The 27,048-nt window shown below is 37.4% G+C and overlaps 2 protein-coding genes across 4 annotated transcripts in view; both read left to right on the plus strand.

Annotated features, from left to right (window-relative positions):
- The first annotated feature begins 260 nt into the window (after positions 1-260).
- On the plus strand, positions 261-17,416 carry mylkb (myosin light chain kinase b). Its single transcript, XM_082137462.1, has 17 exons — positions 261-1,126; positions 2,661-2,777; positions 2,912-2,977; positions 5,552-5,593; positions 5,772-5,899; positions 6,856-7,012; positions 7,881-8,186; positions 8,717-8,761; positions 8,860-8,950; positions 9,059-9,262; positions 9,944-10,161; positions 10,244-10,367; positions 11,903-12,055; positions 12,344-12,467; positions 12,582-12,672; positions 13,591-13,725; positions 15,952-17,416. The coding sequence occupies exons 1-17, from the start codon at positions 475-477 to the stop codon at positions 16,200-16,202; spliced, it is 2,904 nt and encodes a 967-aa protein (XP_081993588.1). The 5' UTR covers positions 261-474; the 3' UTR covers positions 16,203-17,416.
- A 2,656-nt stretch (positions 17,417-20,072) lies between these two features.
- The window catches only part of fmnl2b (formin-like 2b), a 28,947-nt gene continuing 21,971 nt past the window's right edge, over positions 20,073-27,048 (plus strand). For all 3 annotated transcript variants that reach the window (XM_082136720.1, XM_082136722.1, XM_082136721.1), the window contains exons 1-3: positions 20,073-20,653; positions 23,340-23,423; positions 26,083-26,163. In XM_082136720.1, coding sequence (XP_081992846.1) covers positions 20,534-20,653; positions 23,340-23,423; positions 26,083-26,163 — 285 coding nt within the window. In that variant the 5' untranslated portion in view covers positions 20,073-20,533. The remainder of the gene's footprint in view (positions 20,654-23,339; positions 23,424-26,082; positions 26,164-27,048) is intronic.

Here is a 27,048-nt window from a genome sequence, read left to right on the forward strand (position 1 = left end):
TGTGTTGGTGCCCATGCACTGGAAGTGTTTCCCTAATAAGGCAATGGCGTTTCCCCCTTTGATGCCACACAGATATGAAATGTGTTCCTGTCTCCAATTAACCTATTATAGAATGGAGTCTAAGCTCTTAAACAATCCTATTACACTCCCCACACTCACATATCTCTTTCCTTCCCTCTGTCCTTTCTCTGCTCTCTGTTCTCTCCTCCCTCTTTCATTCTGGTCCAGAGGGGTTGTCCCAAGAGTGGTTTGAGTGGGGAGAACAGAGAGTTGCACAGTGACTGGAAGCCACAGACAGAGCAGGACCTCCACAGAGTCACTGGATCAGTGGGATCCTGAAGGAACGTTGGATACCCATATCCATTTACAGCTTGTGGAACCGCAAGGAACTCCTACCAAAGGAGCAGAGAGGGATTGACGAAAGGAACTTTCTTAAATTAGTTTTATTTTCTAGAGGTTAGCAGAGGAAGACAGATGACAGACTTTAGGGCAGCTCTAAAGCCCCGGTCGGGGCCTAAGCCGGGGTCTGAGATCAAGACAAGCACCCCAACAAAGGTTGACTTCAGATCATTGCTCAACAAAAAAGATGGTTCATCCAAAGCACCTGCTGCCACACCACCCCCAAGCAGCGCACCTTCAGGCTTCAGGTCTGTCCTGAACAAAAAGCAAGCACCAGAACCAGAGAAGACTGAGGAAAACGAACAGAATTCATCAAAACCAACACTCAAGACACCCCAGAAGGAAAAGCAAAGTGGTGTCAATGGCGTAAACGGTGGCGAAACGGATAAAAAGGTTAATGTAAAGGAAAATGCAACAACAGAGAAAAAAAACAGCAGCAATGATGTAGGGACAACTGAAAACAAGGAGAAAGCCAGTCCCAAGAACAAGACAAATGATGGACAAATAAAAGAGACGAACGATAAAAAGGCAAAAGTTGTGAACGGAGGAGAGAAGGATGCTGGAAAGACGCCTGTTTTCACACAGACTCTCAGTGACATCACTGTGGTGGATGGAGAGAAGCTGAGGTTAGAGTGTCAGGTGACCTCTGACCCCCAAGCTGTCATAACCTGGATACTTGATGGGAAAATGGTGAAGCCATCCAAGTTCATTATCTTATCAAAGGAAGGTATAAAAGTTGATACATTTGACCACAATTTAGAAATTACAATGCAAAAATACTATTGATCTTATATTTTCTGAACAGTTCTATATGTCTTGATTAATAGTCCAATATAATGCGGTAACCTTGGGTTTGTATAGAGTTACACTTTTAAAAACAAAGATTCCAAAAGGGGGATTTCACAGAGATGCCATAGAAGAACTATTTTGGGTTCCCCAAAGAACCTTTCATTGAACAGTTCTTAAAATAATCCTTTTGTCTAAAGAGCATTTGAATAATCTAAAGAACCTTTTTTTTTTCAATATAAAGAACCTTTTCTGCAATGGAAAGGTTCCGTGGATGTTAAAGGTTTTTTTATGGAACCATCAATGTTTTATTTTAAAGAGTGTATTTATTGATGTGGAGAAGCTTAAACCCTCTCTTCCTAAATTCCCTACTTTAGTGTTCTGAGCTGTTGTAAATCACATACTGAGAGGCTTGATCTTAAAGCTGAGGTTGATTCATGGCCAACTGGAGCACACAGTGAGTGTTATCTTGGCTCTTTGAGCTCATTCACATTAGGTTATTCGATCTGAGGGTTTAAGGTCTCTCTATCCCATTTCACTGACATGAGACAGAATGATCATCTGGTCACAATTAGAAAGTTCTGAAAATAGCAATAGAGGATCCCCTCCGGGTCTAAATCAAACAGGGATGTGATGGGTGTCCCCTACACTAATGCATTATCCAGTACTTTAAGCTCTCTGTTGTTCTGGTGGAATTTGTTTATAAAGCAGGAGCCGTAAGCACTTTTTTAAAGAAAGTTCCTTAATGCAATTCTTGAGAAATTTTTAAGAAGTTTTCAAATATTTTCTTAAGAACTTCTTGCTTTCTTTTTCTTTTTTTTTTCTTAAAAAGAAAATTACAAGCCTTATATTTGACAATAACAATCCAACAAATGTATTGAACATCTTACCTTTGGCACTTTAAGATAAGTTGGAGGTTATCATAGCTTTATTTACAATGGTTTTTAAGAACAATATTTTCCGGAATTCAAATTCTTCTTAAGTTTTGTCAAACAATCTTAAGAAAAAAGGTAAGAACTTTATTAAGAGATGTCTTTGGGAATACCAAATATGGTTACATTTTATTTCGATGGTCCACTTTAGACACTTTAATAACGATAAATAACTGCTGTACATGTCAACTAACTCTCATTAGAGTATTAGTAGACTCTTAGGTTAGAGTTAGGGACTTATACAGACTTTTACAGCCCGTAGAATGTCTGTTGGGGAACCATCACAATAAAGAGTTAGCACACATACTCTATTTATAGTTAGTTGGCATAAGTTACTTATAGTTAATGTCTAAAGTGGACCATCGAAATAAAGTGTTACCTAAAATATTATAAACTTTATTTTTAGGGATAGTTCACCCAAAAATGCTGCTGCAGAAATTTGACTTGAAAACAAAACTTCAGTCATAAAACTATTTAGTTGTAAAGCTCTACGAGCTACAAAACACACTTGTCATTCAATTCTACCTCTTGTTTTTCCATCAGGTGAAAAGTGTTCACTTACAATTGACAAGGCTCTACCAGAGGATGAAGGACGATACACATGCAGAGCAGAGAATGCATGTGGTAAAGCAGAGTGTTCCTGTATGGTCACTGTTGATGGTAAGTGTCTTGTCTCTTAGACTTCTCTTTATCCATGTCTTTGGAAACATATAGTACTGAGTGAGGGTGCAACAATAACAAATTCTTCCCAAAACTGATAATTAGGATTAATTTGTTGTGTTGCATTCTTCTAGATCCTTCAGACCCTTCAGCAGATAAGAAGAACAGGAAGAGCCCTTCTGCAACTCCCACAACAGAAAGTGAGTAAGGACACCTGTGGCATGTTTACTTGGTCTGTTAGTTATTTAAAGGGATAGGTCATCCAAAAATGAAAAGTTGCTCATCCGTTACATCCGTGGAACATAAAAACAGACGTTTTGAAGAATGTTCACGCTGCCCTCTTCCATATGATTAAAGTGGATGGGGAAAAGTAATTTTCAAGCTCCAAACATTATACATTTACATACTTCTAGGTATTCATGGTCACCAATCACATCAGTGTATGAAAAGGAGCAGCTTGGACATTCAGTTATCAATATCTCCTCTTGTGTTCCACTGAAGAAAGTTATACATATTTCAATATGAGAGCGAGTAAACAATGATAACTGATAATTTGGGTGAACTTTTCATTTAGAGGGGAGGGGTGAAAATTCATCATTTACCGCATCTTGTTCCAAACCTGAATGCATTTCTTTCTTTTGCAGAACATAAGATATTTTGACGAAAGTCTGTTTTGGTTCCCATTGTCAAAGTGACTTCCATTGTATTTTTTTTTTTTTTTTTTTTTTTGTCCATTTAATGGAGGTCAGTGGGAACTGAAACTGTTTGCTCACAAACATTCTTCAAAATATCTTCTTTCATGTTCCACAGAGGAATGTTCCAATAACGTCATGCAGGTTTGGTTAAACAGTATCATTTTGGGGTGAACTATCCCTGTAAAGTAATACACCTCTGTACATAATCATCAATAGAAAAAATATATATATCTGCTGTTGCGGACGAATATTCATGCATGGTTTGAATAGTTGCATAGGAATGTTTTTCTTTTTCTTTTTTTCAAACTTTTGTTTGCAACAAACATTAATAACAATTATCCAGTCTTGGCATACTATAAATAGGCCTTGTGTTTGTTTTGACCCTCTTGAGGATGACCGTATGTAGTGAATATTTCAGTAACCTTCCAGAAACCACAATAATTCACCATTAAAGTCAATTTCCTCAACCGTATTCTCGGAAAACCCGCGCTGTGTGAAATGAACCTTAGTCCAGATTTCCCTTTCAAAAATATTTGTAATTTGAGAAGATGACCCCAGGACAATGGTTATCACGCACACTCTATCCATGGAGGATTTTCGTATCTGATGGCAGATTGAATCTGTGGTACTCAAACAGTTTGCCTGTACTGTAGTTTTCAACACAACTGTCACACTAGATCCTGCGTTTTAATCCATGTGATTATGGAGGAGTAAAAAATAAACTCAGCCGATAGTGTTTTGAAACATATTTAGTGCTGCATTTGTTCTTCTAGTATTTCATAAGCATAGCAGCCTTTAAGACATAAGTAGCTATGAACAGTTATGTTCTTAACAAACAATGTCAAAGTGATTTACAATTTAGGGAACAAAAAGCATGTAACAGGCAAATACCAGGACAGGCAGCTGAGAGTACATATTCAGTGCTTGTGGAAAAAACTCAGGTGTGTCCAAGCATAAGAGAGGTAATGAAAGATAGGAGACAGAAGAGAAGGCCTAAAATGGTAGACTTCTGTGAGCTGAAACACATTAAGATCTGACTGTCCTCTTTGTCTTCCTCACCCCTGTTCTCCCCCTCTCCCACTCTCTCTCTCTGTTTGGACTTTGCTGGAGTATTAGTGGGGTTTACATGTTGCATTGTTTCTTGACGGCGATCAAACCTTAAATAAATAGTGGAGAGAGAGAGAGAGACACTGCTTCCTGGATCTTGGAGACCCTATATTTAGCATGCCCATATAAGGGGAATTCCAGCAAGACAGTGTCCACACAGACACTCTTTCCCTGGATGCTGATCAGGAGTGGCAGTTTCCTTAGAACTCCTGTCAATTCTCAGATGCACACAAATGAATATTGACTAGTCATTTCCTTTTGCACGGTGCAATATGTCAGTAATGTCAACATGATTGATTAGTGGATTGTTTAATGCTACTGAATGGAGAGTAAGTCATTTATCCATTTTAAGGGGAGCAATAGAAAATTACATTTCCCTGCAATCAAACTTTGTGGTATTACATAAAACAAATATGATGTATTGTGACTTCACCCATTTTATTTTCAATTTTTTTTCAAAATATGCTAATATTTGTATTAGACCAATAACAAAAGCAATACAGACTCCACAGAAATTTGTTTTCCTTTTGGTTGGTCATGTTCAGACCCTTCTGTCAAAAGGTTGTTACTTAACAAATCATTATTTATGCTTGTAGTTAGTATGTTAGTTACCTCCCCTTAAATGGACAGTTCGCCCAAAAATGAAAATTCTGTCATCATTCATTCACCCTCACGTCGTTCCAAAACTGTATGACTTTCTTTCTTCTGTGGAACCAAAACAGAAGATATTAGGAGAGAAGTCTCTGCATTTTTTTTATCCATAAAGGCAATGGTAACCAAAACTGTTTGGTTATATCGACATTCTTCAGAACAGTCATACAGGTTTGGACCGGCATGAGGATGAGTAAACAGTTACAGAATTTTCACTATCAAATGTTTGTTTCAATAATTATGTAAATATGTCTCTCTAAATATATACAGTATATACTGTTTATCTATCTTACATCAATACATGCTCTATATCTTTTGCAGATGAAGCCAGAATAAAGAAGAAACCAGCTCCCGCCAAACAGGGTAAGAATATATTCCCACTAAAACTTACATAAGCATCCTAATCTGAGGAATATTTAAAGGCCATGTATACTGTGTTGAAAAATTCTGACAGTAGACAGGCAGAGAGAGAAAATACAGAATAACAATTTACCATGAGAGTGTTGAAAGTGAATTTGTGTTCGCCTATGATGCCATGCAGGTTCTCCGCCTCAGTTTCTGCAGTTCTCTGGAGATCGGAAGATCAGGGCAGGAGAAAAGGTGGAGCTGTTGGGCAACTTTGGAGGGTCGGCACCAATAACTTGCACCTGGCTCAAATTTAAAAAGCCGGTAGGAAGAGTTGGAGAAGGACAGAGAGTTTGTAACATGACAAATCCGTGGTTCCCTAACATTTTGAAACAAAGTCCCCATTTTATTGTGATTTTTGGACGGCACCGCGGCCCAAACCCTGAAAAACGAAATAAATAATTTCCCACATGAGCATCTCTTTTAGCTAAAAATGACAGCACAAATTGTAAATACCCATAAAAAAAAACAAAAAAAAAAACATTTTGGAGCAGAACACAATGCTCTGATCAGGATTTTTAAAGCCAAAATCAATCACTGATTTCTTAACATCTTGATCGACCGTTACAGATCCCAATACCATTTTTTATGGGGATCGGTATTGGTTTACAGTCATTGTTAACTGAATTGATGTAAAGTAGTGACACAAAGTACTGTAGTTTGATTAATTGATATTCAAATAAATATTACATTTAGGCCTGGTTTTGCAGACAGGACTAAGATTAAGCCAGGATTAGGCCTTAGTTAAATAAGGGCATTTATAGCTTTTATAAACATGCTTTAGAAATAAATAAATAAAATTCTGGTGTGCATCTTAAGACAAAACAATGGCAGTGACTGACAAAATTTAAGATATATCAGTGCAAGTTGCTTTCAGTTAAAATAACTCACCCATGCATTTTAGTCTGGGACTAGATTAAGCCTTGTCTGTGAAACCAGGGGTTAGTTGTAAATATCTACTTTATTCATTTTATTAATAGTAATATATCAAAAGTATATATTGAATTGTTTATTTTTAAGTAAATACATTTCATGGCTTTTAATTTAGTTGCATTTTTGCATTGATGACTTGAAATGGTGCATCAGTTTGATATAAAAGTGGTAAAAGAATCTAAGCAGCGAACAAACATCAATTTTAATATAAAATGCGGTCAAATTAATTTGAAAATGAAGGCCTATAATACATACTAGGATACATGATCTAATCTTCTCTTGTTTAGATCCAGCCAGGAAGTGGGGGCATTTCCATAGAGACCAGAGAGAACAGCAGTCAGCTGACAATCACAGCGAGCGACCAGGATCACTGTGGCTGCTACACTCTAGAACTGCAGAATAAATTTGGCACCAAGCAGGCCTCACTCAATCTCACCATCGTAGGTATGGGAGTAAACAAAAACAGGATGTAACACATAATGAGAGAAGGGAAGGAAGCAGATGGGATTATGATTGACTATCACATCACTATGTGTGTGCGCGTGCGTGTGTGTGTGTGTGTGTGTGTGTGTGTGTGTGTGTGTGTGTGCGTGCATGTGTTTGTGACAAAATGTCTCCACAGAGATGGCAATATCCGAAATCCTTGTCCCTGTGGGGAATTTTTTTGTCCCCATGAGGAAAACAGCTTATAAATCATACTAGGGGATGTTTTTTGAAAATGTAAAAATGCTGAATTTTTTTTTGTGATGGGTAGGTTTAGGGGTAGGGTTAGTGTAAGGGTGTGTGTACGTGTGTGCATGTTATTTCGGGTTCAGTCAATTACTTATTTATAGAATCCCTCTGAAAAAAATCTAAAAATATTCATTTGTGGCTGTCTCCAATCAATATCAGCAGTATCAGTTCATTAGCATTTTGATAGAACATATTGACATAAAACACATTTACTGGACAAGTCAAGTCACCTTTATTTATATAAAGCTTTTTACAATACAGATTGTTTCAAAGCAGCTTTACAGAGATAACAGGAAAATAATGCAACAAAGTTTGTTTTGGCTGTACAGCAACTCTAGAAGAAAATATTGTCATAGTCCAGCTCAAGTAAGTTCAGTGTTAATTCATTTCTTTAAAAAAGTTTAGTTCATTTATCAGAGCTCCAGCTCAGTTCAGTTCTCATACAATGGTATCAATGCAGGCAGATCAATAATATTGTTGAAGATGTGTAGTAGTACTAGTAGTAATTATAGTCCCTATAATTCTATATGCAAAGCTTTCTTACTATTGCTGACCTCTCCAATGTAAATCTGTGTCCCAGATAAGCCAGATCCCCCAGCCGGCATCCCTGCTGCTTCCGACATCCGCATGTCTTCACTCACCCTCTCCTGGTACGGCCCCACTTATGATGGGGGCAGCATCGTCCAGTCATACAACCTGGAGATATGGAACTCCATGGACAACACATGGAAGGACCTGACCTCTTGTAACAGCACCTCATACCATGTCCAGAACCTTCTCGGCGATCGTCAGTATAAGTTCCGTGTTCGAGCTGTTAATGTGTATGGAGTTGGAGAGCCCAGTGCAGAATCTGAGCCCATTAAAGTGGGAGTGGAGGAGATAACAGGTGAGAATGAGCATCTGCTTAATCATGAGATACGTTCTGTTTCTATTGATCGAGAAAGAATCAGTGGGCTCCAAAAATCTGAAGCCACTAGAGAAAAGGCCTTTATTTTGCAATCTTTTCTTTTTAATACAAACGTTTTCATGACAAATCATATTATCATCATAACAATTTCAATGAAAAGTTGAGAAATGTACATGAATTTCAAAATTTCTCTTGCTTTAATGGCAATAGCATGAACATGAACTCCACATGTTCAATGATCACATTATTTAGCATGATGTGAGAATGTAGAGAGCATCTTGTGTATGTCAATTGAAGCAAATTAATTTATATTAGGTCTATTATATAGATGTAAGATATTATTGTTTACATTTTTTCAAAGTCTAAATGTTCGATTTTTGTCAAGGTTTAGATTGAAAAAACGATATTCAGTTTGGTCTCAGGCTATTGAACTCCAAAGTATAAATGTGATGATCTGATGCACTACTTAAAACACTATAAAGATTTAAAACATTCCTATTCTTCTCCAGAGAAAAAGGAAGAGGGGGAAGTTGGAGCCACTGTGTCTGATGATGGTATGAAGTTCAAGCAATTATCCACCCCTTCTGAATCCAAAGTTTACTCACATGACTCCCACATGGTCAATCTGATACATATCCTGTTCATTTCACAGATGAGGAGAAAGAACCAGAATACAGAGATGTGGTCATTAAGAAAGACTGTAGCGTTAAGGACTTCTATGATATAGAGGACCGCTTAGGAACGTAAGAGATGCATCTGTTATATCTATTTTAGATTTACCAGAGTTTTCTTCTCTTTTCTCTCTTTTCTCCCTTTTCCAATTCTCATGGTCTTTATTTTGTCTCTACAAGGGGTAAATTTGGTCAAGTCTTCAAATTAGTGGAGAAGTCCTCCAAGAAGGTATGGGCAGGGAAGTTCATCAAGGCATTCTCACAAAAGGACAAGGAGAACGTGAGGCAAGAGATTGGTGTCATGAACAGCCTCCACCACCCCAAACTGGTGCAGTGTGTGGACGCCTTTGAGGGAAAGTCTGACTTGGTCATGGTCTTGGAGATGTGAGTCCCTAAACTATTGTTTGCCATCCAAGTAGGCTACCCTGCTGGTGGACCAGCTACACCAGCTCAGTTTTGCTTGAGAACAGCATGACTATACCTGGTCCACCAGTCATAGCAGCACTATATCAGCTCTAACAAGCATAAACCAGCCTGGACCAACATGGAATTCAAGCTGGTTTATGCTGGATTTTTCAGCAGGGTATCATAACACAGGTTGACTAAATAAAAACATGTTCCATGTTGGGGCCGATGATTACGTTAGGTCACTTTGGTGAACCTATGTGTTCCCTGGTGTCTTTGAACAAGCTGTGATGTTTGGTAGTTGTTTTTTCATTCCACCAGTTTAGCTTTTTATGGAGAAGGTGGAATGTAAAATCCAGCACCCCGTGATTGAAGAAGTGTGTGTCATATGTCCTTATATAGTGAGATGGAGAAACAGCGAGGTGGGGAGGAGAAAGCATGGATGCTCTCTTTCTTAGCTTGGCAGCCATGATGGAAAATAGGCCAGATTTAAATCTCCCTGTAAGAGAACTATTTAGCACCGCAGGCTCAGACACTGTTCATATGGTTGTTAAGTGGAATGTGCATAAACAGTTCTAATGCAGTGAGTCTGCAGTCCGACAGTGATTGGTTATAGCGTCACTAAACGATGTTGTCATTGTGGTCCCCCATTGGCTGCAGGATCTCTGGAGGTGAGTTGTTTGAGCGAATCGTCGATGAGGATTTCGAGCTGACTGAGCGAGAGGTGATCAAGTACATGCTGCAGATCATTGATGGAGTGCAGTTTATCCACAAGCAGGGCATTGTCCACCTGGATCTCAAACCTGAGAACATAATGTGCATCAACAAGACGGGAAGCAAGATCAAACTTATTGACTTTGGACTCGCTCGAAGGCTAGGTAAACAAGTGTAAACAACTGTAGATACAAGCACAGAGTCTGTTTTTGTTTGACAGAGTTGAGATTTTGTTGTTGTTTTCAGAGGATTCTGGCTCTCTGAAGGTACTGTTTGGAACTCCTGAGTTTGTAGCTCCTGAGGTGATCAACTATGAGGCTATCAGCTACCCAACAGACATGTGGAGTATTGGCGTCATCTGTTACATTCTGTGAGTGACAAATCTCAGCTCATCCAACCGTCACTAACAACCGTAGCACGTAAAGACAAAGTAATCAATGCTGAAGACTGGAAACATTTCCTTTTAAGGCCATTATACGTTTTTGGACAACTCGCGTTCCAAGTTTGCTTTTTCAATTGATCATATAAACACAATTTTAATACTTTGGAGCTAGAGTATAAATATTTAAACTGACTTGTGTCAGTTACTTTTATCGGGGCTAATGGCCCCGGTCGTAAAAGGCAGTTTTTGATTTAAAAAAAAATCCAAAACACTAAATTGCAATAATTAAAGGCACACTATGCAGTTTCGGTTTTTCTCAAACAGCGACCCCTAGAGTCGCTGTGGAGTACTTGTATTTAACGTTACTGTTGTAAATACCACTCACGCAGAGCCGTCTCTGCACTCTTCCAACCGCACTTTCTTCGGTTTCTTCGTCGACTCTGCCATGATTCACGTCTGAAATGCGTGCTAGTGTCTTCCATAGAGGCTACTTCATATGTTGTTGATGTAAGTGACGTCGTGCCGTAAAGCAAGTCGTGATTCTCGCGAGATTTGGCGGGGCGCCACCTCTCAAACTAGCCCCCAATGGCTCCTTCCAGGCAGCTAACCCTAACCTCAACCTTAAACCTACCCATCCCCTCGCTGCCTGGAAGGCGCCGTTGGGGGCTTAAAACACCAAACACCCAAACGCGCATTGCTGGTTTTGCCATGGTTTGTTTACCATCAAAATGATTTCTAAGCTGTTATATTAAGGTACAAATCTTGCATAGTGTGCCTCTAAAAAAACTACCTCAATACTTTCGTAAACACCAATTTTTTGCTACAATAATTGTCCTGATTCATAAAGGCATTGCATATCTCATTTAAAGTAATTTGATTAAAAATGTAAAAAAAAATTTAAATGTTGTAAATGAGAATGCCTGAACCTATCAAATATTTTTAAGATAATAGTATGGACTTGTTTTTTGTCGATGTTCAGTTTTATTGAAGGTGATTAAATCATTTTTCATCAGTTGAAAAAGTGAAAAGAAGTCCCCACCTATGAAATATTGCCTCTATATCTATAAATATTGCTTATAAACTATATCCACTATATTATTGGCTCTAAACTATATGACTTTGGCATTTCTTTTTACAAAATACAAACTTCATTGAATATGTTACACCAAAAAAGGAAATTCCTTAAAAAGGAATATACCATTCAACAATTTGGTCTTGGTCTGAATTTTTTTAATGTTTTTAAAATAAGTCTCATAATATGCTCACCAAGGCTGCATTTATCTGATAAAAAAATACAGTAAAATATTATTACGATTTAAAAAACTGTTTTCTATTTTAATATATTTAAAAATGTAATTTCTTCCTGTGATGGCAAAGCTGACATTTCTGCATCATTCAGTGTCACATGATCTTTCAGAAAATGCTTTTAGTCCTCTTGTACCTTATATCACATTTTGGTTGAAAATGCTGTAAGAGAATCAAAGATTATTGCCTGATATACCCTTCCTCTTGTTTACCCTCAGTGTCAGTGGTCTCTCACCATTCATGGGAGATAATGACAATGAAACCCTTGCCAATGTCACCTCAGCCACCTGGGATTTTGAGGATGAGGCATTTGATGAGATTTCAGATCAGGCCAAAGACTTCATCAGCAGTCTCCTAAAAAAGGACATGAGGTAAGATGAAAGCTTAACAGAAGACACTGTTGAAGAAAGATCACTTTTATTGAAATTCCAACATTGTTCCAAGTTAATCAAATGCCTTTTTAGAGCACTCTGTAGATGCACAGGAAGCGCATTCCTTGAATGACACATCTTGAGCTCTTGGCCCAGTAAAATCTACATTGTTGTAAATGATTGGTGTAATTGTCAAAGTTAATTATCACTCAAATGTATTAGTACACGCTGAATATTGAGAAGAGCATTTGATCTGAATTCTGAGACCCGTTAAATGCCACACTGTAGGGCCAGGCTGACCTGCGCTCAGTGTTTTGAGCACTCCTGGCTCAAACAGGACACCAGAAATATGGAGGCTAAACAGCTGTCCAAAGAGAGGATGAAAAAGTACATCCTGAGACGCCGCTGGCAGGTCAGAGCACTGTCTTTTATTTTGATTTATTCGTTGAACAAATAATAAGATTCAAAGGAAAGGCTTGGTGGATGTGGCAGAGTTTAGATATTATGTTTGTGTGTGTCTGTGCAGAAAACAGGGAATGCAGTGCGAGCTATCTCTAGGTTCAGCTCTATGGGAATGTTAGGAGGCATCGGACCAAAGAAAAGCTCTCCGACTGACGGTACTGGCTCAGCAACCAATTTTCACATAGTTGCAGCATATAGGCTTGAGTGCAACAGTGACCGCCCACTTTTTCAGCAGCGCTTGTTCCGGAAGTATTTTTTCCATTCATTTCTCCCATAGGGATTTCAAAAGAGCCATGGTGTTATAAGCCATGCACCAAGCCAACCAGCTACGAGGTGAATCATAACATTCTAAACTTTGATTTGAAGCAAAAAGTATTTGAAAATCAGATAAAAAAACTAAGGTATAACTGTATACTGAAAGTCTTTAGTGAGAGAAAGAACTACAATCCCATGAAGCACGGCAAACAGCATAATCAAATTAAAAACAATGGAGTAATATAAAACTACTCATTTAAAAATGTTGATTATATATAAAATGTGTATATATATTCAAATATTTAAGTATTTTGAGAGCATAGGGAGACTGACTTGATTGCATGGGTGCTTCATGGGAGAGGGCGGAGCTAACAAGATCTTTCAGCACATTTTGCTTGTTTTAATCATGATTTATATATATATATATATATATATATTTATATAGGCCTATATATATATGTCATTATACAGATGTTTCAACTGTCTATTTGGTGGAATTTTCTTTACAGCATCATGAGTAATGTAGTTTTTCACCACAAATTCTGCTGCTAAACACAGTATTATAAAACTAAGCTGAAATAATGTGGGCTGACATCTTTAACAGAGGCAAATACCATCGATTCACAACCTCATAACTCACAGTAAGGTTGTCTTTAAAAGTTTTACAAGTAATCATTAAAAATCTATTTCTCTCTGGAGAAACTGAATGGAGTTTTTACTTCCGGAACCCGACTGTTGCGCTCTATTGCATATTAAGTGACATATATGTAAAAAAAATATTGTTTGCATATAAATGTAATAAAAACCTGTGTGTTTAGAAGAGCCTCCTGCACCATTCTTTGAGAGTGTGGAGGATGAAAACCGCACACCAGAGGCTCCCACCTTCTCCTCTGTCATTCAGGATGTGGAAGTGGTGGAAGGCAGTGCCGCCCGCTTTGACTGCAAGATTGAGGGTAATGACCTTTGACCTCAAATGCTATTGTGCTTTTAGTGCTGAGTTATAATTATTTTGCCCTTCACCCTTAATATTGTCAAATATTATTACAATTTAAAATAACTGTTTTCTATTATATATTTTAAAATGTAATTTATTCCTGTGATGGCAAAGCTGAATTTTCACAAACCATAACTCTAGTCTTCAGTGTCACATGATCCTTCTGAAATCGTCCTAATATCCGTTATGATTTGGTCCTTAGAGATATCCATATAAGGTAAATCTTAATGTTTTGGTCAAATGCCGAAGAAGAAGAAATGCCTTTCCAGTGTCTAAACATTTTAGGGGCTGCAGCAATTTCTTTATTTTGTGCTAACTTTTTTTGTATGTGCTAACATTATCAGTTATGATCATTAGTCTCTATTGCGTTTAAATTCCAAAGGAATATTAACCATTTGGTTTGAGCAGGGTTTTTTAAGTCTTTTATTCACTATTTTGTATATTTTTTTACCTATTTTAATCTGTTTTAGGGTCTCTAAAATGAAAATAGTTATATATTATAGTCATATCCCTTTCTCTACCTTACCATTTCCTAATCATCAATATTGTCAGGATTCTTTTTACCTTCCGCTCTCCCTTTAATATGACGAAGTTAAAAAGAAAACAAACAATGAGAAAGCTTGTAGATGTGGGTGGAGACATGATCATAATCAGTCAGAAAATTAACAAATCAGAGTTGGGTATGATTCATAGCATTTACACCACTCCATATATTGATATTTAAATGCTCCATTACGCAGTAGCGGCCTTTGCTATGTTTCACTTAAAACGGGCCTTGCAAAAGAAGGGGCCTCATCCTGTGCGTGAAAAAGAGCCTTGTCCCCTGCCATCATGCCATTCTTGAGTACATAAATTCTTGTTTTTAATATTTATAAAGAATATAGCTAGTTCAGCAATATCATATAAGCAAGAGTGCTGTTTTCCCAGATATCAGTACGTTTGCAAATGTCATATTGATTTTATAGACCTTATGTAGCCCCGCCCCTTTTCAGTGCTGCGCTGCGCTCGTTGTCTTTTGACTTCCGGTCTGTATTTTCACAGCGATTCTGCGTATTTATTAATGAACGGCTCGTTTTAAAATATTCCCGGTCGACTGACATTTGTTAAGACATCTGCTTTAAACATTACAGTCCTCATGATAACTTTCGTTAACTTTACATTAAGTAAATCCACTTCAAAAGCTTATTACTCCTGAACAACAATGCCATAGAAATATACAGAGCGTTAAATATACAGAAGTTAAAAGACAATAGGCTATTCTGAAGATGGTGGTGCCCTCATTTCTCTGGCGCATAAGGTCTATATAAAAGTTCAATAAACAAGAAGATAATATTAGATGACTTACATTTTAGACTCAGAATATTGTTTTTGCTCTATTTCGCCTATGAGAATAATTCCAAACAAATCCACAACAGAGCCATTGAGCGTCTCCGAGCAACACAGTGGTGTTTCCTTTCATGTCATTATGGTCAAAAAGATGGAATGCGTAGATAGTGGTAGACAGAATGCGTTTATAAGAAGACTATTACGAGTGAAATATGTGACCCTGGATCACAAAACCAGTCACATGTCGCACAGGTATATTAGTGGCAATAGCCAACAATACATTGTATGGGTCAAAATTATCGCTTTTTCTTTTATGCCAAAAATCATTAGGCTATTAAGTAAAGATCATGTTCCATGAAGATATTTTGTACATTTCCTACCGTAAATATATAAAACATGTATTTTTGTGAGTGAATGCAGCACGATCGCGAACATAATTTGACAACTTTAAAGGAGATTTTCTCAATTTTTTTGCACCCTCAGATTCCAGATTTTCAAATAGTTGTATCTCAGCCAAATATTGTCCTATCCTAACAAACCATACATCAATGGAAAGCTTATTTATTCGGCTTTCATACGATGTATAAATCAATTTAGGAAAAGTGACCCATGTGACTGGTTTTGTGGTCCAGGTTCACATATGAGATAGCATTGTTGAAGATAATAATAGATAATAAAGTAATTGCAGTTGCACTGCATGACATGCTTGTCTGTCTTTTTTTCTCATATGGATCCTTCAACTGTTTCTTTAAAACGGGCCTCCAAATTGCAAAGGCCACCAATGCCATTGGTAGGCCAAAGGCTTTGATAGCATTTTTATGATTTTAATGTTGATTTACTGTATTTTCTGAACTCAAAGGGTACCCAGACCCCGAGATAGTGTGGTACAAGGATGACCAGCCTATCAAGGAGACGCGTCACTTCCAGATCGACTATGAAGAGGACGGCCACTGTAGCCTGGTGATCTCAGAGGTTTGCCCCGATGACGATGCCAAGTACACCTGCAAAGCCGTCAACAGCCTGGGAGAAGCTACCTGCACCGCTGAACTGTTGGTGGAGTTTATGCAGGAGGAGGAAGGAGACGGAGACGGTGAAGGAGAGGAGGATTGAATAAACATGGAAACAGAAGTGTATAATGATGGACGGTGTGAGAAAGAGGAGGAGAGTGGCTTAATACCCCAGAAACTATGAATATCTTAAACATTATACAATTTCAATTCTTCTTTTTTACACCATCTTCATGTTTCTTCTTACTGCCTAGAATAGTTTGAAAAAGCGAAACTGTTTTTGAGTAAAACTGTTTGCCGAGATCAAAGACATTCCTGCTTGTGCCTTTTCTGTCCAGAAAATGATCCCAACTGTTTTACCAAAAGGGACTGCAAAATTAGATATGACAACCATATAGCAACCCTTTGATGTTGGGACACCTGGACAAAAAACCCTGCTTGTTTTATCAGACTGATCACATTACATTGATATCTTCTATGTCAGTAATTTTTTGTGAGTCAGTATACAACTGTGTGCACATTTTAAGTCTGCACTGCAGTGCAATCTAGTGGCAAAAACACGACTGTGCTTTTAAAATAACACTTATCTAGTCTATATGGTGTCAATATCAATATGAAGACAATTTAAATCCTGTTGGAGACCTTACTGTATGAAGATATTAACATTTTTATTTTTGGCATTTTTCTAATGATTATATTACTTTGTTTTATTTAATAGTTATAAGAATTATTGTTTCTAAATGATTTAATGTAGTCAATCATTTAGAAACTGTAGTTGATAGAAGGAAGTGACTAGCATTAGACTCCTCAAATACAAAGGACTGTCTGTGCTGTTTCCACTTTGAGTTTATTTAGCAGTTTTTAGCTAATTCACTTGCATGACAGAACAATGAGGTGAATTTTGTGCTGCAACCTGCAATACAAAGCTTCATTACATATTTATGACCCTGTACAGGCTTCTGCTGCCTTTGAGTGTCTGCACTATTCTCTGAGAATGAATTAATCATAGAATTAAGACTCTCCTTTTTCTATTTTCACTGAAAATATAATGCTTTAAATTTCCCATCACATCAGAAGTAGCATATCATAACTTGAAACAAATCTAAGTGCTGAGTTATAATTATTTTAGGTATGTTAGTTTAGGTTTATTCAGCATAACTGGCAGTGATTATCTGAACACTGGTCATAATAAAGTGTTTCCCTTCTGTGCTTTTGTGACATTCATATTTGTTTGTTTGTCAGAATTAGTTACGTAATACTGGTTTAATGACGTGGAATGCTGCAATTTCTATACAGGCTGTTCAAAGCACGGCACAAGTATTTGGTACACTATGTAAAAAAATTTGTTCAAAATTAACTCAAGTTTAATACATCATTAATCCTTCTTCCAAATTGTATTTTTTTCTTACCCTGATTCACTATGGTAAACCTATTATAAGTGTTTATATTTGAGATCTGTCAGGGTGGTTTTCACAGGACGTTGCCTACATACGGTGAACGTGATTTCACCAAGTACCATTATGTTCCTGGATCAACATCTTTGTTGATCCTGGAACAACTTTCCAATCAACCAATCAGATTTGAGGGACAAGTTTACAGTTTATGACAAGTTTAGGCTTAGAACCAGGGTGAGGTGCCTTCAGCATCAGTGTCATTCAACTATCATTTCCCTCTGATTTTAGGGAAAAGTTATGGGTAGGGTTAGGTTTAGGGGTAAGGATAGGGTAAGGGCACAATTTTGGGACAGAAATGTTATTCCAGGATCAACAAAATATGTTGATCCAGGATCATGTCTTACTTGGCAAAATCACGGTGACCGTGTAGATACGTCACTGGCCCGTGCATGTCTCGTCATATCAATAGAGAAAAGTTGCTCTGGCTACTTTGACGTGTGTATGGAGTGAGAGTGACATTGGTTTGTTGTTACAACGTGCGAGAATGACATGGAGCACGCTAAATCTCCAGCATCCGGGGAATCACCTTTTCTTTTTTCTTTTTAAAAATGCCGAACATAGGAGAGTCTGCTGGCAGAAAGAGAATGCGACAGAGCTCGTAATAAAACAAGAATCAACATAGGCTTGGCTTTTCACAGATGACGTGAACTTTATGATTTGAAATGTTGTAAAAGCAACGCAGAGATGCCATTTTTATTTTTACTTAACTGGTAAGGTGTTTTATTGCAGAGATATATTGCTCATTGTAAAGCATTATCTATATTGTGAAGGATCATATTCATCCGCACAGTCCACTAAAAGCATCCAGTTTAATTTTTCAACCGCTAGAGGGCCAAAAGTTTCATAGTGTACCTTAAAGTTAGACACTGGTTGTCACATTAACTTTTTTTTGCATATTTATTTATAGCAATTTGCTGGAGTTTTGCTATTTATTTTCCAAGGTGGTCTATTATCTGTATAAGTAGTTTCTTGATCAAGTTCTAGGACAGTCTTGGCTCAAATCATAGTCCAGGTCATCTACTGTATCATCAGCTTGTAAATGAAGGATCAGCATGGTCCAACAATAAACCATGTAAAACTTGCTACCGTTAAAAGACTAATATGTTAGCTATAACATGATAATATTATGTTTGTGCTTTAGAGCAACTAAAGGCCTGGTTTCACAGACAGGGCTTAGATTAAGCTAGTAGGCCTTAGTTCAATAAGGACATTTAATTAGCTTTTATAAACGTTCCTTTGAAAATAAACATTACTGGTGTGCATCTTGAGACAAAACAATGGCACTGACATATTTTAAGATATCATAACAGCTCAAACATGCATTTTAGTCTGGGACTAGTTTAAGCCTTTTCTGCGAAATCGTGGGTTAGTGTGTTAGGAAATATCCATTGTATGACACATCCCTCAATTCCCTCCCAAAATTGTTGCCACAATTTGTCTTCACTGGAATTTTTAATGTTAAACCCATTAATTATGAGGGGGTGTCCATACTTCTGGTTTTTAATGAACATAATTATTGGAGAGGAATCAGGATTCCTTCAGGACTTTAGAGGGAAAAAAACAGATGACGACAGAGGCAATTTACTTCAATAAACGGTATATTATATAGATAAATATACCAAATTATTTAAGCTATTAAAATCAGTTTGTTACCATAAAATCACATAGGTGATACAATGGAAGGTCATATGGTGATTAAAATAACACCACATTAAAATAATGGTGTAAACTTTAACATAAGTACATGACTGATAACAAAAATAGAAAACTAACTTTTAAAATAAAATTTAAACAAATATAGGTGATATTGTACACTTATAAAAGCATACATATTGACCTGTTTACATATTGAAACATACTTATAAAACAAAAACATATTAGTAATTAATCAGTAAGTAGTTAATAAAAAAAAACATCAATAATTAAAAGGCAAATTCATACTATAATATATTTTTTTCATTCTTTACCATTAAGGATGTGAAAATCTGTTATGAAGGGAAATTGAGGCTATTTTGAAGAATCTAAAATGTAAAATAAAAATAGGTTACACTTTATTTTAAGGTGCTCTTGTTAAACAAATATGCACTGAGTAATATTACTCTGTTAACAACTTATTAGTTAACTGCTTTAACAGCATTTACTTACTGTACTACAGTTAATTGCTTGTAATGATGCATAATTTGTTACTAGTGTATGCCTATAGTATAGCCTATATGTAAGATATGTGTAACAGGGACTTTAAACATATATATTTATTTTAAGTTTTACCTAAAAATAGTAGGCTAATAAAATAAAATAGAAAATAAATGGAAAAAAATGCACAGGATCATAACATAATAAAAACACGTTTAGTTTCTGAGTCGTATTTTAGAGCTTTACAACAAATCCATAATATCACAGCTGTACATACATGGCAATTCAAACGCTTTCCAAAACTACAACTACCAGCATGCAACAGAACAAAACATTGCCTCCCCCTCGACTCCTCAGCATGGCTTTTTGGCACTCCCCAGCGGGGGATTGGTGCTGAAAGGCTTCATTGTGTCGGGGATTGAATGGGGGAGTTTGCGTTTTGTCGAAGTCCGTCTGTTATCATCCACACAGCGCGGATTAACTGGCCTGCCCGAGTCCGAGCCATGCGCGTTATCATGCCGCAAACCTCCAGCGGTGCATTTATTGTGCATGATACAGATAAATGCGCCCAGCTTCAGACCCGCTGCCGTTGAGTGAACGATGCTCAACAGCTCCAAAAAAAATGAGCAGAGGGCCCGACAAATACGGATTAACAATGTAGGGATGCTATTGTCGAAGTCTCTCATCTGATACTGAGCTCTGCGTGTTTACATCGATGGAGAGTGTGTCTAGTCACCTATAAAAGCCTGCTTATCTTTTTTGGTTGCTTTATTACATTTTGGAGCTGAATACGTTTTTCGAACGGTTTTACCGTCGCTGGGCATCAGACAAAAAAAGCAAAAAAAACATGGGGAACGCTGAAAGTATGGATGCTCAGCTTACAGATTTCAGGGCGAGGGGCAACAAACCCCCTAAACTGCCCATGCCGGACCCGGCCGAACTGGAGGAGAGATTTGCAATCGCACTGGTAATATTCTTTACTATCCTGAAATTGAGAAAAGGCATATCGATGTAATTGTGTCATGTGCACAACTAGTATGGAAGCTGGCAGCTCACGCCAGCACACACGCCTCTATTGTGTGCGGTTGGCAGTGTGCAATGCTTTGATGCTGTTTGCGCGTGCATGATAGCTACTAATTGCAGGCGCGCGCGGCCCTTTATTGTGGAATCCTTTGGGTTTATGGTCTGTTTTAGCGTCATCAGAATTGTGAGCTTGGACTCATTCTTTCATATTGCTGTGATTATGCTTCAAGGAGTCTGCCCTTAATCCAGTCATCGCAGCGTGCTCTGTAGGCCACCGTATTCCCTGCATTTGCTTTTAAATAGGATTGCTTTTAGGTGCTGGACTTAACAGGACCAAGAACCCGTGTGGAATGAAAAGTGGCCTACTCGCACTTATTTACATACAGATAGGGCTACAGTGTTTACATGGTATTTTATCCATTGGCACAACCTGTCTGATTGTTGTCTGTGGTGGGGTTTGAAATACATCAGTTTGTCATGAATGGCTCTTCAAGATAATGTCTCCAGGGACATAGCCTACGCGATCTATTATGTGATATAATTCTCTCATCAGAATCCAGCTCGAAGTCTATTAAAATAACATTTGGAGTGGTACAAATTTCCCCTCAGAGACCCCTACATTTCCCCTCTGAGATCAATAAAGTGTACCTTGACTTTGATCGTACCTGTTTTCCCATTAATATTAGCTGTTCATGTCTTTAACTACAGTGATTTGATTAATGTGACTACTCAAAACCGCATTCTTTTGACAAGCTTAACATGTGACGTTCTCAAGGGTCTTTAATCAATGCACTTAGAATTGGTCATCTGTTACTTTTCTCCCTGATTTGATTTACTCATTGTCTTCCAAACAGACACATGTAATTTGCTTACATTAGAGACCTTCTCTCAGAACAGTCCAGATCTAATCAGTGCATTGAGAGTCCAAGTCAAAAGTCTGCAAATCAGCATAACTGCTTCTTGCAATGTGTGCATCGTGCATGTGTGTAGGCGTGTCTGTGAGAGGAGAAATGGAGCGGGGGGAGTGAATGCAAATCGGTTAATGCTGCCTCGTTTTCACAGATTTGCATCACAAATTCTGTCCCAATAGAGTTGACTTTTGCCGCCCAAGTCTCTTCACCCTCTTCCATTGCTCTTGTGTTTTCATTTGATGCTCAGACTCTTTGATTTCCACTGGAATCAGAGCTGTTCAGAGCTATTCTCTCATAATCATCTAGGCTAGATCTAGAATCGAACTTAGTCTATTTTTCCCCAAATAGAAGAACAGAATGTAAAAAGAAAAAAAAGACACAACGAACTATTAGCTCTCGAGTAGGAGCTAATTTAGTCTCCCTAAAAGACATTCCTATAACTAAAATCGTTCCCAGTTCCTGCTAAACACTCCAAATAGCTGGTACATCTGCAATAGTTATGGGAACTATAAACACCCCTATATTTTCTATCCACCATAACATTTTGAGAAAAATGTCTCCTTAGTGGTTTATACACGCATGTTACACACTTGGTCCATACACTTATTTTTTACAAATATTAACTAATATAATGGATTGATAGCATCAGTTTAATTAATTGGATGAACTTAAATTACATTTAAATTAATTTAATTGAGTCCATCAAAGATAACCAACTGAAACATACAGTTATATTACCATTATACCATTATATTAGTTAATATTTGTAAAAAATAAGTGTATGGACCAAGTGTGTAACATGCGTGTATAAACCACTAAGGAGACATTTTTCTCAAAATGTTATGGTGGATAGAAAATATAGGGGTGTTTATAGTTCCCATAACTATTGCAGATGTACCAGCTATTTGGAGTGTTTAGCAGGAACTGGGAACGATTTTAGTTATAGGAATGTCTTTTAGGGAGACTAAATTAGCTCCTACTCGAGAGTAGGGTATAACCCAGCACAATAGGAACTGCCAGTGATGTAAGTGTACGTTTATGGTCCAAACACGTGCCATACAATTTTAAAATCCGTGTAAACACTTCGTTTACATATACTTACTCCACAAACATGGAAATCAGCGATAGTTGAACCAACCCCAAAGTCCAGGCACATCTCAACTGATCATGGAGTCCACTGTCCACCAGATGTTGACGTTGTTGAATGCCGCGCTTAAATAACGTCGCTGTCTGGCGGTTTACATCACTTCGGAGATTCTACTGGCGGTGCAAATGCAACCGGGAAAATGTAGTTCTCGGGGGACTGACCTAGTGGCTAGTTTCTATAACTGAGCTCCTATGACTACCTAGTGTGAAAGACCCTCTCATACTGGGTGTCCTTTTCAAAAATCTACATGTCTGAAGGAGGCACTGGCTTTTTGATCAAATTCTTTCCTTTTTTATTCTCATGATATTCTGTATGAAGTTGCAGGGAAGAATGTTGCTGTTCTGGAGATATTAACTGTTTAGACGGATTGGACACAATTGTAAATGAGTTATCCACTGCTGTTGACTTTCTGTTTTTGAACAACTTGTAAAGAACAATCCATGGTGTCTCAGGAATTTCAAAACTAGCTGTTAGCTTTTCATCACTTGTGTTTTTGATGAACATGGTATGCAAAGAATAACTTTCCGTGCATGATAAAGAAGAATGTTAACTCTTCTCTCTTTCTTCCTCAGAACTCTATGAACCTTCCTCCGGATAAAGTGAGGCTTCTTAGACAGTATGACAATGAAAAAAAATGGGAGCTGATATGTGATCAGGTGAGAGAGTCTGCTTCCATGCATTCTGCATAATGAGTCTCTAAAAAGCCAGAAAGCAGTTTTATATAGAACTGTTATATAACCACATCTTAATAGTAGTAATGGATCACAAAACACATATTTCGGATCATTACAGTTTTTGAGTTACAAATCTGATCATTTTTCGGATAAGGAAAAAATGAAATGAGGGTCGGGGGGCAATGTAACTTTGCTTTTCATCCAAGCACACTTCAAGTACTTCGATACCACAGCCAAAACTAACAGATTAACTAAAGTTCAAACATTACTAAAGACAAGTGAACAGTCAGTAAAAACACTACACTAATTACATGCATAGATAGATAGATACATACAATATAACTAAGTTACAAATAAAGGATCTAACAGTAGTATTCAGGTTCAGGAATGTAATAATTAAATGTAAAATAACACTATAGTGTTCACTGTGTAAATTATATATAGATAAATATTTGTTTAGCTGTTTTGTTGTGTGATTAACATTACAGACATAACTGACTGTGTTTACGGGGATACTTGCCGAGACGGGTATTTTGACATCATTTTGTGTGTATGTCCGTTTAAGCGCAAGGAGATCAGGGCGAAAGAGGAATCAATTTTGCATAAAAAACCGCAAGTACCGAATTGAGTTCTCTTTCGCTGCTTCTTGTGCTGGAATGTTTTAAAATCGCTTGAATGTTTAAACTGGCAACACAAAACCTCTGCAAATTATAAACTTTCACTCTATGATGGTTAAACGTTGCAATTAATTTGCGAATCGCATGCCATCTGAACCGTGGGGCCTGGTCCGTACGGATCAAGTACAATCCGTTACTTCCGTACTTAATAGTCAGAGCTTGTTGCAACCTTCTTTTTTTATTTTTACAGAAAATTGTATTCTTGATTATACCCAATATTAACCCTATAAAGCCTGCCTTATATTTGATACGCAACTTTGTATGGCTTCTAAATTATCAACATGTTTGTTTTGCTGAAAAACCTACACACCTACCATAGCCTTCTGTCGTCTGATTGATGGATTGTTTTTTTTAGCAAGTAAAAGGTTTTTTGGTATAATTCTAAAAAATGTCATCTTTCAGGTTGTGGTACTTTAAAAAAAAAAAAAAAAAGTTAAGAATAAGTTTTATATTGTTAGTAATATTTCAAGATGAACACTTAATGGACTGAATCAACTTGGGTTTACTTGATTATCCATACTTTTGTTTTTTTATGTGAGTATCAAAAATATGATACATCAGGCTCTTGGGGAACGTTTATTTGTACAGTTGCCCCCGTCATAAAAACGACTGAGCTTTGATAACAAAAACTAAGCATTTGAATCCATCTTACGGAGACATTATTTGGAGATACAGAGTGAAAATGATATTTATATGCATTTCATGAAAGTAGTCTGCTTTACTGTTATAAAGATCTCATTGATTTACATTACAAGCTATCAGAAGAATTTCATCTTCATTTTGGCCCAAAAATATTAGAAAATGCACCAAATTGCATATTTTTTTACTCTGAAGTGACCCCCCCACCCACTCCTCTGAGCTTCATATTTTCTTATATCATACTATATGAGCCATCAAAGCCTGATGTATGACAAAAATGATACTCAGCAAAACAAAAGAAAACTTTTTTTTTTTTTTGCTGTGTTCAATAAACTGTTCCATTTCAAAAATGACGGCCTGTGTGCACGACCCCCTAAACACCATTTGACTTGGAAAGTTAAAAATATTATAATATAATGTCTATAGCAAAATTCCAGTTACCATGTGTATACAATGTTCAGTGTAATGTTGTATTTTTTATGTGATCTTGATATCACAAGAACCCTTTGTGGCAAGAGCTTTTAAGTGCTCTGTTGTGGTTTCTTGAGTTTTTAGTCAATGGAAAAAAGACATGAGACACTTGTGATCTGGTCAACCGATTACATAAACAACCACTGGAATATACTTGAGATCTCTTGTTTCTCTCCCCAGGAGGAGACCCCTCATTTTCTTTAGTTCTGATTCCTGTTAGCATACTTTACTGCAAGAATGATTCCAATCAACCAAATATCTTATTTTATTATCTGTCATTAAATAACAGAAAGCATATTTAATTGTCTGTCAGTGTTTTTAAAGTTGGTTAATGTCATTTTTGTTGCATTTCCTGTAAGTCTGTAACACTTTATATTGATCCAAGCTAAAAATGAGTGCAGATATATAATCACCCTGAAGTGTATATACACAGTGGAAAGTTCCTTTATCATAACAGCTCCACTAAGTAAACAGATTCTTTATTAATACATTCTCTCTACATCCACCCTATCATGTCACCATGGCTACACTGACGTAAGAGAAGGAGAGTATGGCTGACTCTGGAAATGTTTGTTGAGGTGAAAGAGTGTGAAATGCCTGCTGTCTAAATAATGAATGATCATATCTCAGTAATTGCCATGATGATTTCAAGGCTGAAATGTGGTTCAGAAGCGATTGGGTGAAAGTGAGACTCCGTGAAGAGTTGAATGATTTGGAATTAGATCAGAGGATAACGGAAGAGGAGGTTTGCTTAGTAAATGTTTTATGTTGAAGTTCGGTAGGGGTTTGAACTTGCTTCAAGAGGAGTGTTAAATATAAATAATATAAATATAGCATCATTTGTGTCTTAATAGGAGCGCTTCCAAGTGAAGAATCCTCCCCATACATACATTCAGAAGCTCAGAAGCTTTTTGGACCCTGCTGTTACCAGGAAGGTGAGTTCCTTCATGTTACACACGCTACCTCCATGACTTCTCTTCTGCCAAGTTAATAGACCACTGAGATTTAAAGGACAAGTTCGGTATTTTACACTTAAAGCCCTGTTTACAGATCGTATCTGATGAAATAGAACGGTTAAGATTAAAATTTGGACATATGCTCCTGTCCTGAGAATTTTAGGTTTATTTCGCTTTTGTGGACCTATTTTGCCAAACGCGTCACACCCGTGATTCTTCCGTTGAGAGCTTGAATAATAGACACTCCAGCCCAGTTGGTGGCGATAATGCACCTTTGCCAATTGCAAGCAAACCACGGGCATTTCATTGAATACACAGAAGAAGCAGAAGAAGAAGCGGCGGAGTAATACCGTAAAGGTGCTGCGGTCTCACAGCACGTCCTATTAAGTCAATGGAGTTGGACAAAAACTACGATAAAACCTGTTGGAATGCATCTTTTTCAGCGATTTTTGAGTGCACATATCAGTGAACACCCCCTGACCACTCGGTGAGTTTCACGTCTTTGTAAACGAAAGTTTAATGTGTTTTTAGGACGGAATCTTCCAGTGCATATAGACAACCATTGTGGGGGTGGGGGGTGGGGGGAAGCGAAATAAACCTAAAATTCTCGGGACAGCAGCATGTGTCCAAATTTTAATCTTAACCGTTCTATTTCATCAGATACGATCTGTAAACAGGGCTTTAAGTGTAAAATACCGAACTTGTCCTTTAAAGATCTAGGTCTGGTATCCAAAACCCTGCAAGGGGTGATCATCATTGTGCCCTTAAGCAAGGCACTTAAAGTTTTTGAGTAAACTGCAGATAGCATGTATATGACGTGTGTGTAAAGACGCCTTGAATTAATAATGTATGCAAATAAGTCTG

This window comes from Leuciscus leuciscus (assembly GCF_965113295.1).
Source record: "Leuciscus leuciscus genome assembly, chromosome: 14".
In the NCBI taxonomy this organism is placed as follows: domain Eukaryota; kingdom Metazoa; phylum Chordata; class Actinopteri; order Cypriniformes; family Leuciscidae; genus Leuciscus; species Leuciscus leuciscus.

Bases quoted from the DNA above. Each gene is read 5' to 3' on its own strand.
- mylkb (XM_082137462.1), top strand. From the start codon at position 475: ATGACAGACTTTAGGGCAGCTCTAAAGCCCCGGTCGGGGCCTAAGCCG. The intron at 2,978-5,551 runs GTGAGTAAGGAC...TATCTTTTGCAG, and splicing joins TGCAACTCCCACAACAGAAA to ATGAAGCCAGAATAAAGAAG. The intron at 12,056-12,343 runs GTAAGATGAAAG...GCCACACTGTAG, and splicing joins CTCCTAAAAAAGGACATGAG to GGCCAGGCTGACCTGCGCTC.